Source organism: Aptenodytes patagonicus, chromosome 6 (assembly GCF_965638725.1).
Source record: "Aptenodytes patagonicus chromosome 6, bAptPat1.pri.cur, whole genome shotgun sequence".
Classification (NCBI taxonomy): domain Eukaryota; kingdom Metazoa; phylum Chordata; class Aves; order Sphenisciformes; family Spheniscidae; genus Aptenodytes; species Aptenodytes patagonicus.
Window position 1 is genome coordinate 31,506,273 of NC_134954.1, and position 15,157 is coordinate 31,521,429.

Genomic DNA, 15,157 nt, shown 5'->3' on the forward strand with positions numbered 1-15,157 from the left:
GCTTCATAATGACCTACACTGGAAGCAATTGCCATTTTCATGAGCCACCTAGGAATAATACAAAACAAGATTTGAAAGCTCACACATCTGCCAAAGCGAACATTCACACACTAAGATCAGCGCTCAATCGCAGGCCTACTTCATACACAGCAATAGCATTGCTCAGTTCAACTCTACCACTCTTGCGATGATTCAATACGCATTCTGTTGCTGGACAAGGTCTTGTCACTGAGTAGAAGTTCATTAGAAACTGGGAAATCATTTTGCTCACAGCACTGTTCTAAAGGTTGCAACATCATTCTGTAATTCCCGACATCATCGTTCTGGTAACATGAAAATTACAAAAATGATATGCACTTTCCACAAAATTGCTATCAATGGTGTCCCAGTTGTGGAATACTTATTCCACACTTACCATAAAGCAAAATACCTTATTTCTACAAATGCTGTCAGGTTTCATGTCTAAAATTTGTTTATCTATCTATATCTGCCTATATCTGCCATAAACAATTGCAGTATTGGGGGGGGGGGGGGGAGGGGCAGGCAGTGTGGAAACCACAAAGTCATAGTGTTAAGGTTTCTAGGTAAAATCCCACTGAGAACAATGTCAAAGTTCTCATATGGGAGTGTCACTGTAGCTGTTGACTTTAGTGATACAAGCAAAACTAGGATTTGTAAGCAAAGCTAGGCTTTTTCTTTTTTAAACTTTTTTTTATTAGAATCATAGAATCACTGAGGTTGGAAAAGACCTCTAAGATCATCGAGTCCAACCATCGACCCAACACCACCATGCCCACTAAACCATGTCCCTAAGTGCCTCATCTACTCGTCTTTTAAATACCTCCAGGGATGGGGACTCAACCACTTCCCTGGGCAGCCTGTTCCAATGTTTAACCACTCTTTCAGTAAAGAAATTTTTCCTCACGTCCAATCTAAACCTCCCCTGGCGCAACTTGAGGCCATTTCCTCTCGTCCTGTTGCTAGTTACTTGGGAAAAGAGACCGACACCCACCTCGCTACAACCTCCTTTCAGGTAGTTGTAGAGAGCCATGAGGTCTCCCCTCAGCCTCCTTTTCTCCAGGCTAAACAACCCCAGTTCCCTCAGCCGCTCCTCATAGGACTTGTTCTCCAGACCCCTCACCAGCCTCGTTGCCCTTCTCTGGACACGCTCCAGCACCTCAACGTCCTTCTTGTAGTGAGGGGCCCAAAACTGAACACAGTATTCGAGGTGCGGCCTCACCAGTGCCGAGTACAGGGGCACGATCACTTCCCTAGTCCTGCTGGCCACGCTATTTCTGATACAGGCCAGGATGCCATTGGCCTTCTTGGCCGCCTGGGCACACTGCCGGCTCATGTTCAGCCGGCTGTCAACCAACACCCCCAGGTCCTTCTCTGCTGGGCAGCTTTCCAGCCACTCTTCCCCAAGCCTGTAGCACTGCATGGGGTTGTTGTGGCCGAAGTGCAGGACCCGGCACTTGGCCTTGTTGAACCTCATACAGTTGGCCTCGGCCCACCGATCCAGCCGGTCCAGGTCCCTCTGCAGAGCCTTCCTACCCTCGAGCAGATCAACACTCCCGCCCAACTTGGTGTCGTCTGCAAACTTACTGAGGGTGCACTCGATCCCCTCATCCAGATCATTGATAAAGATATTAAACAAGACCAGCCCCAAAACTGAGCCCTGGGGAACACCGCTCGTGACCAGCCGCCAACTGGATTCGACTCCATTCACCACAACTCTCTGGGCCCAGCCGTCCAGCCAGTTTTTGACCCAGCGAAGAGTACACCTGTCTAAGCCGTGAGCCGCCACCTTCTCTAGGAGAATGCTGTGGGAGACGGTGTCAAAGGCCTTACTGAAGTCCAGGTAGACCACATCCACAGCCTTTCCCTCATCCACTAGGCGGGTCACCTGGTCATAGAAGGAGATCAGGTTGGTCAAGCAGGACCTGCCTCTCATGAACCCATGCTGGCTAGGCCTGATCCCCTGGTTGTCCCGCTCATGCCTTGTGAGCGCCCTCAAGATGAACCGTTCCATAGTCTTCCCCGGCACCGAGGTCAGGCTGACAGGCCTGTAGTTCCCCGGATCCTCCTTCCGGCCCTTCTTGTAGATGGGCGTCACATTGGCAAGCCTCCAGTCGTCCGGGACCTCCCCCGTTAACCAGGACTGCTGATAAATGATGGAGAGTGGCTTGGCGAGCACCTCCGCCAGCTCCCTCAGCACTCTCAGGTGGATCCCATCCGGCCCCATAGACTTGTGAGCATCCAGGTGGCGTAGCAGGTCATTGACTGCTTCCTCTTGGATTACGGGGGGTTCATCCTCCTCGCCGTCCCCGTCTTCCAGCTCAGGGGGCTGAGTACCCTGAGGATAACTGGTCTGACAATTAAAGACTGAGGCAAAGAAGGCATTAAGTACCTCAGCCTTTTCCTCATCCTTGGTGACAATGTTCCCCCCCGCATCCAATAAAGGATGGAGATTCTCCTTGGCTCTCTTCTTGTCATTAATATATTTGTAAAAACTGTTTTTGTTGTCTTTAACGACAGCAGCCAGATTGCGTTCTAGCTGGGCTTTTGCCTTTCTCATTTCTTCTCTGCACGACCTAACGAGATCCCTGTACTCTTCTTGAGTCACCTGCCCCTTCTTCCACAAGTGGTAAACTCTCCTCTTTTTTCCTGAGTCCCAGCAAGAGCTCCCTGTTCAGCCAGGCCGGTCGTCTTCCCCGCCCGTTCTTCTTACGGCGTACAGGGACAGCCTGCTCCTGCGCCTTTAAGACTTCCTTCTTGAAGATCGTCCAGCCTTCCTGGACCCCTTTGCCCTTCAGGACTGTCTCCCAAGGGACTCTCTCAACCAGCGTCCTGAACAGGCCAAAGTCCGCCCTCCGGAAATCCATGGTTACGGTTTTGCTGCCCCACCTCCTTACTTCACCAAGAAGCGAGAATTCTACCATTTCATGGTCACTAAGCCCAAGACGGCCTCCAACCACCACATCTCCCACCAGTCCTTCTCTGTTAGTAAACAGCAGGTCGAGTGAGGCACCTCCCCTGGTAGGCTCACTTACCAGCTGTGTCAGGAAGTTGTCTTCCACACACTCCAGGAACCTCTTAGACTTCTTCTCTCTGCCGTGTTGTATTTCCAGCAGACGTCCGGGAAGTTGAAGTCCCCCACAAGAACAAGGGCTAGTGATTGAGAGACTTCTACCAGCCGCTTGTAGAATGCTTCATCTGCCCCTTCATCCTGGTTGGGTGGTCTATAACAGACTCCCAGCAGGATATCTGCCTCATTGGCCTTCCCCCTCATCCTTACCCATAAACACTTGACCGTACCATCATCACAATCGTTGAGCTCTAGACAATCAAAACACTCCCTAACATACAGGGCCACCCTACCGCCTCTCCTTCCTCGCCTGTCCCTTCTGAAGAGTCTATAGCCATCCATTGCAGCACTCCAGTCGGGAGAGTCACCCCACCATGTTTCTGTGATGGCGACTAAGTCATATCTCTCCCGCTGCATGATGGCTTCCAGCTCCTCCTGTTTGCCACCAATGCACGCAGCATGGGCGTAGATGCACTTGAGCTGGGCTATCGATTTCACCCCTGGCATCGGCACGCCACCCCTAGGCTCATCTCTAGCGAGCCTGGTTTTATCCCCTTCCCCCTTCGAACCTAGTTTAAAGCCCTCTCAATGAGCCCTGCCAATTCATGAGCAATGATCCTTTTCCCCCTGTGAGACAGCTGGACTCCATCTGCCACCAGCAGGCCCGGTGCCGTGATCAAAAAAGCCAAAATTCCGCCAATGGCACCAGCCCCTGAGCCACGTGTTGATCAGGTGTGTTTTCCTGTTCCTTTCAGTATCCTTCCCTGCCACTGCAGGGATTGAGGAAAACACTGCCTGTGCTCCTGATCCTTCAACCAGTCACCCCAGTGCCCTGAAGTCCCTTTTGATCACTGCAGGACTTCTCTCTGCAACCTCATCACTGCCAGCCTGTATAACCAACAGTGGGTAGTAATCGGAAGACCGTAGATCAACTCAGAGCGCCAGAAAAACAGGCAATGTTTTAGACTTTCTCCAGAGCCGTTGTCCAGCCACACCAGGCTCCTGTGAATGTTGACAAAACCAAGACTCCTCTCTTTTTAGAGAAACACATAATTTTCAAGTTTAATTTTTCAAAGTTAACACTAAAAATGTGTTAGGAAAGCACCATGTAATCACAAAAAAATTGCCTCAGAAGTTAACTTAAGAATCATTATTTTTCCAGAAGCAGTAAAGTCAGTAGTCACAATTAATAATGCGTTTTATAAATTGTGGGGAAACTCAATGAGAACAATACAGCACCCCTACAACGTAGATTAAATGTTCAAACCTGGTACTGCTGAGGAGCCAGTGCAGTAGATGCGATTTGAATGAGCATCTGCAATGACTGCAAGATACCAAGAGTCACTATTTAATGCTGTGATCAGTGACTGAATCCCCAACCCCTTCTCCCATAAAAATCACTACAGAGATGATCTGCTGATGCTAAAGACCAGAGGAGTGGCCAGCAGTAAGAGTACTGGTAACTGGCAGAGATTTTCCAGATATGGTCAAATATTTTTCTCATCTCGGCACAACCAATATAAAGCCACACATCTCTGGGCAAAGGCTGAAGGACAATTAGAGGAGACAAGTCTGCCTGCAAAACAGCAGTTGACAACGGTTGTGCTCAGTGAAAGAAATACGTAAGATGTGTATGTGCAACGTTTGAAGGAATCCACACAGCCCTCCCATAGTGCCACAGCCAAATATTGACCTGGTAATCTTTCCAGCTTTTGGCTGAAATTATGGGGAGCCAAGGGTGGTGGTTGGTGGAAGGAAGTAAATTGGTGCTTGCCTAGACATCAAGGACCATAGTGACCCAAAAGTAGCATGACGAATTAAACTGATTGTGGGGATGAGCAGCCAGAAGTAACACGGGGAAGGAACCAGCAATAGCAGATGAAAGGGATAAAGGTAGGATGAAAACATCAATGGCATTATCTGACCTGATGGCCCATATTGGCTCAGACCAGGAAACTAGCAACATAAACCTGGATGGGTGAAGCAAGCTTTGGGGAAGATGCTCCAAAGACGCCAGAGGAACAGCTGTCAGCAGGCTCCTCAGGAGCCTCCACACAGCAGGCAGCGCTGGAGCTTTGTGCTTCTCCCTGGGCCTGGGATGAAGCTATGTGCTACACCCCAATGTGGACCCCGGTCATCATGATCCCATCCTTACCAGTGATTTGAGCTAACACGGGTGCCCTCCCCCAGTCACCTGCTGGGATCGGTGTGCAGGAGCCTGACTTCCCCTGGCGTAGCCATGGCATGGGCTGTGTGAGCATGTGTGTGGATATTGTAAATATTACATGGCTGTTCAATTTATGTTGCTGCCCTGCGGTGGAGAAGGCAGGCAGCAGGAGGCTGCCCCTGCAACACCATGGTTCCATGTATAAAAAAGGAACAAGTTATCTTCATATTTGACCTAGCACAAATAACACTGCAGCCGGAGGTCCAGCTCTGTTGTTCACAATCCAGAGATACTAATACACTGGAGAAGGTTTAGACATAAGTCTCAAAAATAACAAAACATTGGAAAACGCATCTAATCATATCTTGATAGGAAATGATTTGTGGATGATGTGATGACAGTTTGTAAGTTCTTCCTTGGGACAAGGAATTTCTGTGATATAACTAAGACATAAGAAGAGCAAGTAACTAGAAGATGAAACTAAGTAAATTTAGTCTAGAAATTAGGTGGAAGTTTTTTAAATAGCAAAGATAAGTGCCACTAAAATCCCTTGTGTGCTCTTTGATCAATCAGAACTAGATGGCTGTTTTTACCAGCTTCCACATTTTTTTTTAATCTGCTATGGAATATAAGGAAGCAATAAATGAGGGAAGTATTACAGTTTGTGCTGCAGAGAAAGCCCTGTTCAGCTATTACAATGGTTCTCTTTGACTTTAAAACAAATTAACTCTATACACAACTTCATTTAAACTGCAACACTTGCTTATTTAGACTTGGGGGGGGGGGGGGGGGGGGGGGGGAGCAGAAATCACATGAAATTATTCAGCCTTATCTCTGAAGAATTTCACTAAGAACTTATTTTGACAAATGCCACACTTGGACTAGCTTTAGATATGATTCACAAAAAGGTTTCATTTCAGAGACTTACTTAATTTTTTCTCCTCCCCCCCCAATAATTATTCATTAAAATGGTGCTCTTTACATGCTTTCAGTGTTACAGGCAATATGTAGGAAGAACCTTGCAAAAAGCAGCCCAGACCGCTGGCAGCTGTGAGGGGTGACAAGGTGCTTCTTACCTGGTTGCGCACCCCCTAGTCTTTGCTGGATAACCTCTAAGCGATGGATGTATTCCGTTAGTGATCGTTCAGGATCCTGAGTAGGCACAAGTGACTTTTCTGAAGCTGAACTTGTAGATGGATGCAATCTTAAAGGAAAAGAAATTATTTTCCTCTTCTCATGCTATACTCTCAAATAAATATAATAAAGTTCAATTCATATAGGCAGTAATTCAGTGCAACGCAAACTAGAACAACAGTAAACACCACCACCACCACAAAATTACTTATAAAACAATACAGGCCGGGCATCTTTGTATATAGGGGAGTGAAAAGAAAGGATGTTTTGATAAAAGCTAGAGTATCTATGAAACTCTCTACTGTATGCAACACAAAGCCCCTGAGGTAAGAAAGTTGCAGCCAGCGGTGAGTCCAAATGGCCAAGTGAGAAAAGACCCACTTCTGTAGAGAAGGACTGAAGAGAGGCATGCTGCATCCAGGCATGTACTCTCCGTTCAGCAGGTAAAATGCTGTCTTGAAAGACAGGGTTGAAAAAGGGGACCCTTTAGATGGTACACTGTGTTTCCTTTCTGGACATTAACAACAAATTTCAAATATCAGCAGAAATATACATTGGAGGGGACATGGTGCAAACACACTCCCATTTGGAGTTAGGATTTATTTCTTCCCCCTGCACCTTTCGATTAGCGGACGGTAGTTCCTATCCACCCCTTCTTTCTGTATAGCTTTGCCAGGAAACAAAAGCAGCAACAAGCATTGTTTAACCTATCTTGGATCCACATGAGACTTGAGCTACTGCTAACCCAGTCACACTGAGTAATCAGTCAGGGCCTACTATTATTAATATCCTTGTTCCATACAATACAGATGACTTTTCTTGATAGGTAAGCTGCTATCAGACCCAGATACGTGCCATGACAGAGGAACAGGGTGGGGTAGAATTAAGTCTTTTGGGAAATGCTTGCAGGTCTCTAACTCTCCAAAATGTTTTGCTAAAGTCTATGCAAACTAGAACACTACCTGTCCTTTGTGACAAGCACTGTCCTGTCCCCCAAATCGGTCCGCAGTGTTAAAAAAACTAAAATAATTTGGAGCATCTGCTGTCTTTGCATACCTCTAGATCACCACAGCTACCTCCTTGCTACTCTTTTTCTTTATGAAGAAAATTCCTGCCTGCTGGTTGAAGTTTCTACTGTAGCAAAGGAGGTTAAGAAACAAACAACACATCCCAAGCCGATGGGACTGAGAACAGCTACCTTCCACATCAACTCCTGCAAATCCTTACTTTAAAGGAGGAAGCCACATATGAGGAGTGGCTTGGGAGAGGAGACGCTACACCCAGTAATGGACTATGCAATGCGTGAGGTTACTTTGGGTCCCAGGAGAGCCTGGGACCAGGAAGGCCAGTAATAACTGAAGGCCACCTTCCTCCAACTCGAGCACAGAGCTTGCAGCTCAGGCATTTTCTTAGCAGCGCTTTGCAGAATGTCACCTGTGACATCCAACCCAGCAACCAGTAGCTGGGGTTGGATTTCTGTGCAGAACTGGCCTTAATTCATGAAAAACTGCAACAGCACACACCACGCAAGTTCTCCACCTCCTATTCTGTGTGCATGCACAGAGTCTGAAGGCAGCTAATACTAATGCAACGCTGTCATATGGTAGGGGAGCTGCTTCCACAGGATGCTCAGAAATTAATCTGCAACTTTGACAGCAAAAGCAACAAGAGTTACCCCTCAAAGAAGGCTAACGGACATAGCCATTGTAAATCCTGTAGCCTGTCCAAATTAAATTGGGGAACACCGCTAGGAATGCTCTCAGTCCAAGAATGTCAGACATGCTTAAAGAAAACAAGAAGTTTTCTTCTCCTGTAGCATCTTGAAGAAATTTACCAGATCTAAGAAAACAAATTCTTCTTCTTGTTCAAGTACCTCCTCCAATAGGTGGTTACATTTTTATGTAAGACTGTCCATCGGGGTGATTAAACATAGGCAGAGATTGCAGACTGACCTGTTGTGTAAGCAGTAAGAGGATCTGGGGGAGCGGCTCACAAATCTTGCAGAGCTGGTTCTGTGGCACAGCGCAGTGTCCCGGGTGGGGGGAGAGCTGATGTGAACAGATGGGGGCTGCTGCTCTTTTAGAATTTCTGTTCTAGCACCAGAGGCTGTGTCAAATATGAAACAGTTAAAAAATACGTACTGGGAACCATTCAAAACAGGTTATCATAAACCTAACCAATAAAACACACAAGAATTACAGCAGAGTACAATTGTGTTTGGTTTTAAACGCAGTTAAAATACACTTTATACAGCTAATGGCTTTTTTGGTTTGTTTTTATTTTTGTTTGTTTTAACCAGATTTAACAGAAGTTTGTCATTTTAATGTTGAACAACTGCTTCCTGCACATGGAGAACTTGCACTGTTTTCTGTCTCCAGACTTGCTTTTTCATCAGCTGTTGCTGTATCCACACAGGGGACGTTCCAATGGCTGATATGAGCAAAATATTTTTTTCAAGAAATTGATTCTTGTTGTTTGCTCTAACTATATGTTACTGTTGACTTACACTCTCCAACTTTAGAGACAGCAGAGAAAGGAAGAAATTTTTTTTTGTTGTTCGATTTGGTGGATGGGGAGGGTGGGGTGTTGTTCTGTTTTCATTAAAAAAAGAAAACCCCCTTCAGATAAGTCCTTTAAATCACAAAAAGAAATCAAATGTTTGCTAATAAGGCTGCCAAGATGCTATTTTGTAGTGAGGTAGAAAGTTCAGCATGCATTTCAGGATTCAAGTTTCATAGGAACCACACCCACAGCGGTTTTATGTAGGAAGTTGTTTGTTTCTTTTTTTTTTTTAAATAAGTATTTCCAGCAACTTAGAAACAGTGAAAATTATGTAGTACCAGGTAATGAAAAATGCACTGTTTTATCTGCATTTTGTTCAGTGTTGAAAAGCCACAAGTAATGGAATATTACATAAAATGGGACAGTTCCACAATATTGGGTACTGCATTAAGATGTTTGTTCGAATTCTTACAAACATCCATAAGTAACTCCAAGGAACACAGTCCTTACTGAACTGCATCAGACCATCTATCCATCCAGTCCACTTTGTCATCTTTGATAGCACTTAATAAACTCCAGAGAAAATAGTTATGGGATATCTGCCATCAGATTAAGTCTCTTCTGAACCTCTGGAATCACTTAAAACCCTTTTTCACCTCTGGTAACACTAGCAAGTACACCACTTTTAAGACTTATTTTGATGCCGCATGTACCCATTTTAATACTATTATAGCAGTATTTGTCCTTGCCTTATTAATAACTTGTGGCACTAATTTCCATTACAGGTACTGTAATCAAACTGTACAAAACATAATTCTCTGATGAGTTTTATGAACACAGGACTCCATTTTGCAGCTTGAGCAGCTGCAATAAAGGGAGAAGAGGAGGAGCTTGCCGTTGTTGTAAATTATAAATTCTGAAAGTTTTCAATAGTAATTTCTTACAATGTTCTTGCAAACTCATAATCATTGTGTTCAGGAAATGGATAAACACATTTGTGTTAACAGATAAACAGATTTTGCCACTCTGGGGGTATTTTTTTTGTTTGTTTTTAAATGAAACACATCACTAAAGAGAAATTATGATTAAAACAATGTACTTGTCCAAAACGCTTACCTGTATTACCTCCTATACTGTGAGAAATAGTTTCACCCTGTGTGCTCTTCCTGCCAACTTTGTTCCACTTTTTCACCAAAAACTTTAACCTTAGTAACAAAATAAATTTGTACAATCATTAAAAATAGCAAAAATACACTGAATTTTAATATTAAAACTCTTTGTTGGCATGATTAAACAACATAAGTAACAATCCTTGCAGGAATGGAGGAAGAATTCTTCAACTTCAGTCTTTAGAATGAAGGCTTATCCCATTTTATTCCGCAATGATCCTCTAACTGTTGGAAAGGTTTGCTCATTTTGGCACAGCTCCTCCACTCTGTCCCTAATCTCCAGAGAGTTCTGTGGCAGCTCTTCCTGCCTCAGAGTAGTTTGGAGGTCACTGTTCCTACATCCTTTGATATTGCTATCATTATAGCATCCATGTCAAAGACAACAGCCTGAAAACATTCTGTGCCATCTCCTGAAAGTCTTAAACTTGCTAGTAATCATTTTTACTAGACAAGGAAATTGCTCAGAAGTAACCACCTATTACATTTAAAAATTACATTTTTTCATTAAATGGACTCAAAAGTCATTAGGAGATGGCATATTGTCCCAAGTGCAGCTAACAAAGTCCATTTGATAGTAAGTGACAGAGTATGATAGAATCATACCCAATGAAACACAAGCTACTGGATTCAAGAGAGGAAAACCATCACTGATGAGATGATCACATTCTGATACAAGACAAACTATCCAGTGAGTCCAAATAGATAAGGGTCAGACCTGAAAGGACATCAGTTTGTCATTGTTGTGCACTGATTCTCAAATATATTGCAGCTGGGTATCTCTCAAGACAGAAGCAGCATTTTATAAATCTTTAGTTTGGTATGCATCCAACGTAGTGCTGACTCTGAAATAGCAGTTTGGCCAAAGTTATAGCTAGCAAGTCATGTTTGAACTAGTTTTGGAGATAGCTTTTGCTTAATATTAATGTAGCATAAACCATAGGAGCTATCAATTTTTAAAATTTCCAAGAAAACACCACGTATGAGAGACAGCAAGTGTTTTGGTTTTACCTTGATACCGCGATGATTGCCCTGACTGCACATCTGAACTTGGTAAAAGGACGGGAACGTGATCCAGAAAGCTGCAGGTCTGCAGGTGAGGGGTAGATTCCCATACGTGCTATTAGAGAGAGGGTTGCTTGCTCGCAGTCCTGAAATCCACCAAGAAGCAGCAAGAGGTATTTCTTCTGATAAACTAGAGCCTTTCTAAAGCTCTCTGCTCTAAGGTACTTCCTATATAATCTCTGCAACTGGAGAAAGAAAAAAAAAGGAAAAAAATCCAATCTGTTAAGATTTAATTGGTCACTTTTTCCAGCAACGTCTCCCACAACTTGGTTGTGCACAGGTATCTAAAATCTATTTTGCTTTACCAAATTGTAGAAAGCTATTTAATAATTATGAAGTATGAAAGCAGTGTACATTTATCTCTAAAATGAAATTCTAAGCAAGCATTTGTATAACAGACTCTGTGACTTGGCCAGTTTTGGTGCAAAGTAGCAGTACTACACTCTGGCAGTTTGGACACCATACATGGAGGCTTGTACCAAGTCTACTGACTTTCTGTATGTCTATGAAGTCTTGGCTAGGCTAGAAAATTTTGTCATGGGTACTGGTTGGTATGCAAAAAACCAGCCACAAACAAGCTGTCTTCATGTCGAAGATCTGTACTGCGGACACAAGGGCAGCTGGAACAATTCTGTACATAGCTAAAAAGCACCCGAGTTTGGAGTGTCAGACTGCCTTCAATCTCCTGAATGTTTCAAGGCAAAACTGTCATATCCGAAATGCTAAAACAGTTTAACTCTTTAACAGAGAAAATAACATCTGCTTTAAATAAATATAAGTGCCCATCTGACTTTATTACAATCAAATGTGTCAGAAGAATAAAAAGTATTTAAGATTGGGGGGGGGGGGGGGATTAAAAATAATGATGTTTGATATTTTCATGTTTAGACAAGAAATCTAAATCTCCCTCTTATTTAAGAGTAGAAAGGGATTCCAAAGAGCTAGGTTACTTTTGGTGCAAGTTCCTGTCTAACACCAAGAAAGTTACAAAGGAAGTTTTCTGATGAGGGATGTATGGGGAAAGTGTTCCTAATTTAATATGCAGGTTATAAAAATGTTCATCTATAAAATCACCTTTTTAAATAGCAAATGAAAAAGATTACATCAATAAGTGAAAGTTAAATGCCATAATCTGACAGATACTTATATCCACAGAAATCTGAGCTGTACACTTCCTGGCTCCTCTGCAACAGCAAGTTTTATCATATTTATTAAAAAATTTATCAAATTTATTAAAAAAATAGAATTACTAAATTATCTGCTCTACATGTGACATTAATCCCTTAGGCAATGCCCAAGAACAATACTACCAAGTCTGAAGTCTCCAGAGGTTTTTATGTTGGACTCGATGATCTTAGAGGTCTTTTCCAACCTCAATGATTCTATGATTCTATGATTCTATGATCTTGCATTGGTAATGGTTCTTACACAGCAAATCTGTGCAACAGGCAAGATAGCAAAAGCAAACCAAGTGCCAAAGGTTTAAATGACATGCTAATGGCTACGGCACTGCTTGCTCATCAAGCTCCAGACAGCCCATTTGCTAGCCATCACGACCAGTTTACCTTAGGACTGGAAGTTTCCACCACTGGTTTGTTTTCAATTTCAATGGTTGCTTTAGCCAGTTCGGATTCAGCCTGTTTCAGTGCATTCTGTAAAATGTTTCCCTCTCGCTGCAAAGCATCTCTTCCCAGTTCTTGAACAGAGTCAGTATCATTCGTAGATCTGATCTAAAAAAGAAACCCAAAGGAAGTGAGCCGTGATGGTTTTTGTACATTATTTCCACAGCCAAACATCTCAAACTGAGTAATAACCTAACTTTATAGACAAACTAAAACATAAAAATAATGAGCCTGAAAATCAGCAGTGGCATTCAGGTGTTAAACGGTAGGATGGGAAACTGAAACACACAAGCAGCCCTTCTGAAGAAGTATCAAATTAATTGTTAATCAAGCTACCCCTTGTCTACAGATCTGTCTGATCAGCTTTACAGGAATCCTATTCCCTTTAATAACAGAGAGTCTCCCAAACACTTGGAAACAGACACAAATCATCTGGCTTTCTTCCACATCCACAGGCAGCACAGAAACTGTGAAGAAAGATGTCTGTGTATGTGCATGCACAAAAACATGGTGTGAAGCATCTGCAGAAGTAAATTCTGAAAAATCACATTCAATTCTGAGAAATTCAGTTTTGTGGTAAGTCATCTCTTGTAGGAATGAGACCCACAACTCCAGGTCCAATTCTTTGTGGAAGTTCTGCCTTCATAACCCTCTTTATATCAACTATCAGTTTAATGATCAACAGTTACATCAATGCATGATGCAGCAGACCACAGAGAAACAAAAGATATTTTTTGAGGTGGTTAATGTTTTATCCCTTGAAATAAAATCTGTACATTAGAGGAGCCAGTACACACAACTGACCCCAATTTCTCCTAGCAACTTATTTTAGTACAACCTTATTAGGGGTTTGAACTTTTTCAGGAGTAATTTCTTATGAATACCTTAATATACTAACATGTGCCATTTACATTTGTCTTCTATGAAGAGTACAACTTGTCAAGTAAAAAAATCTTATATAATAAAGTTTAATAAACCACAACCATCTAAGTCTTTTTACTGCCTGCAATACATACAGCAACAAATGGGGATTCCAATGTTATCTGTATCTTCACTGCTCATAATCCACCTCCCTCCCTTTTGACTTTGCAGCTGCTTTAAAATTTCAGAAAGCAAAGGCTCTCCACTTCTCAGCATATTTAAAACAAGTGAAAAGCTTCAAGAATCTAACACTACCTTCAGTATTGTTTTGCAATTAGGTATTTATTTCTGTCCAAGTTAAACTCTTGTCCTGTACTTATTATCTAATTCACAGATGTTCTATGCAATTTCAGGTTTTTATACTGAAGTTAGATAAACTAAAGCACGCATTTCCCTACATATGGCTTTCACTGACATGGCAGTTGTGCCGTATCACAACAGAGATGGGACAGAAGAGCATTTTGAGAATAAGGGCAGAGATAAGGACTTCAGATACAAAACACACTTCAGATAAGTATTATTAAAAATAGTTCAAACATGGGGAAAAAAAACCATCTGTGTTGTACTGAAGTGGAGGGAAGCTGCTTTATACTGGCTGCCTCAGCAAGCATCCCAATAAGGACTACTGTCCCACCATCTGAGGCATTTTACAGACCTACAAAAGCTCAATTTGAAGGCAGTAACAGATACTTGTAATATCTGAGGAGTTCTACATGATTTTTCTATGCACTTGATTTCTACTACACCAGTTGGCATTTGATTGACCAGTTGACTCCATATGAATTTTGGCACAGACTTTTCATTTTGGCATTTTTCCAGTTTCCCTGTCTGATAGTCCCCGATTTATCACAACTCAAGGAGGTAACAGCAGTAAATTCCTTTGGTCTCCAGAGCATGTGGTTCAGTACCTTAAAGGATGGAGAAATTCAGGGAGGAGACTGAAACAAAAGGTGATTCGGGGCGGGGGGCGGGGGGCTCAAAGCCTTTTAGGCTTTGCCTGCCCTTAAGAGGGCAGAGAGGAGGGACCGTTTGTGCCCACAGAAGAAAGGATATCAAGGTAGAGTTTTTGCTCTCTAAGCTGTAGAAAGGCATATGTCTTAAGAGTGCTCCACTAAACTCTTTTTGTTAAACAAAACTTAAGTCAGAAAACTTCAGTCCCTTTATTTTAGTGTGGTTATAGTCCCTGGAGGAGGCAATTGCAAAGTCTGGTCCAACAAGAGAAGGGACTGCTATTCTGCATGGCATTCACTGGCTTAATGTTAAGCGGCCTGCTAATGGATGGTGATGAGCGTCTGGAAAACCTAGAAGCTGTGAAATGCATTTGCAACAGAGTTTCTAACACAGAAGACCAAATGGCATCAGAGGTAAAAAAAACAACCCAAACTATTTTTTTCTTTTCTAGTAGAGTAGTAACTAGGAGGGAGCTGAGGCAGAAAAACAGCTCAGCTCTGGAGGGAGTTCTGCTAAGTCAGGTTTAAATAGAGCCATATAG

The 15,157-nt window shown here is 42.9% G+C and overlaps 1 protein-coding gene across 4 annotated transcripts in view; it reads right to left on the reverse strand.

The window, feature by feature from the left end:
* Positions 1 to 15,157, reverse strand: part of PCNT (pericentrin) — a 104,856-nt gene that overhangs the window by 675 nt on the left and 89,024 nt on the right. For all 4 annotated transcript variants that reach the window (XM_076341968.1, XM_076341965.1, XM_076341966.1 and 1 more), the window contains 5 exons: positions 12,688 to 12,852; positions 11,069 to 11,307; positions 10,008 to 10,096; positions 8,342 to 8,495; positions 6,332 to 6,459 (listed from right to left, as the gene is read on the reverse strand). In XM_076341968.1, coding sequence (XP_076198083.1) covers positions 6,332 to 6,459; positions 8,342 to 8,495; positions 10,008 to 10,096; positions 11,069 to 11,307; positions 12,688 to 12,852 — 775 coding nt within the window. The remainder of the gene's footprint in view (positions 1 to 6,331; positions 6,460 to 8,341; positions 8,496 to 10,007; positions 10,097 to 11,068; positions 11,308 to 12,687; positions 12,853 to 15,157) is intronic.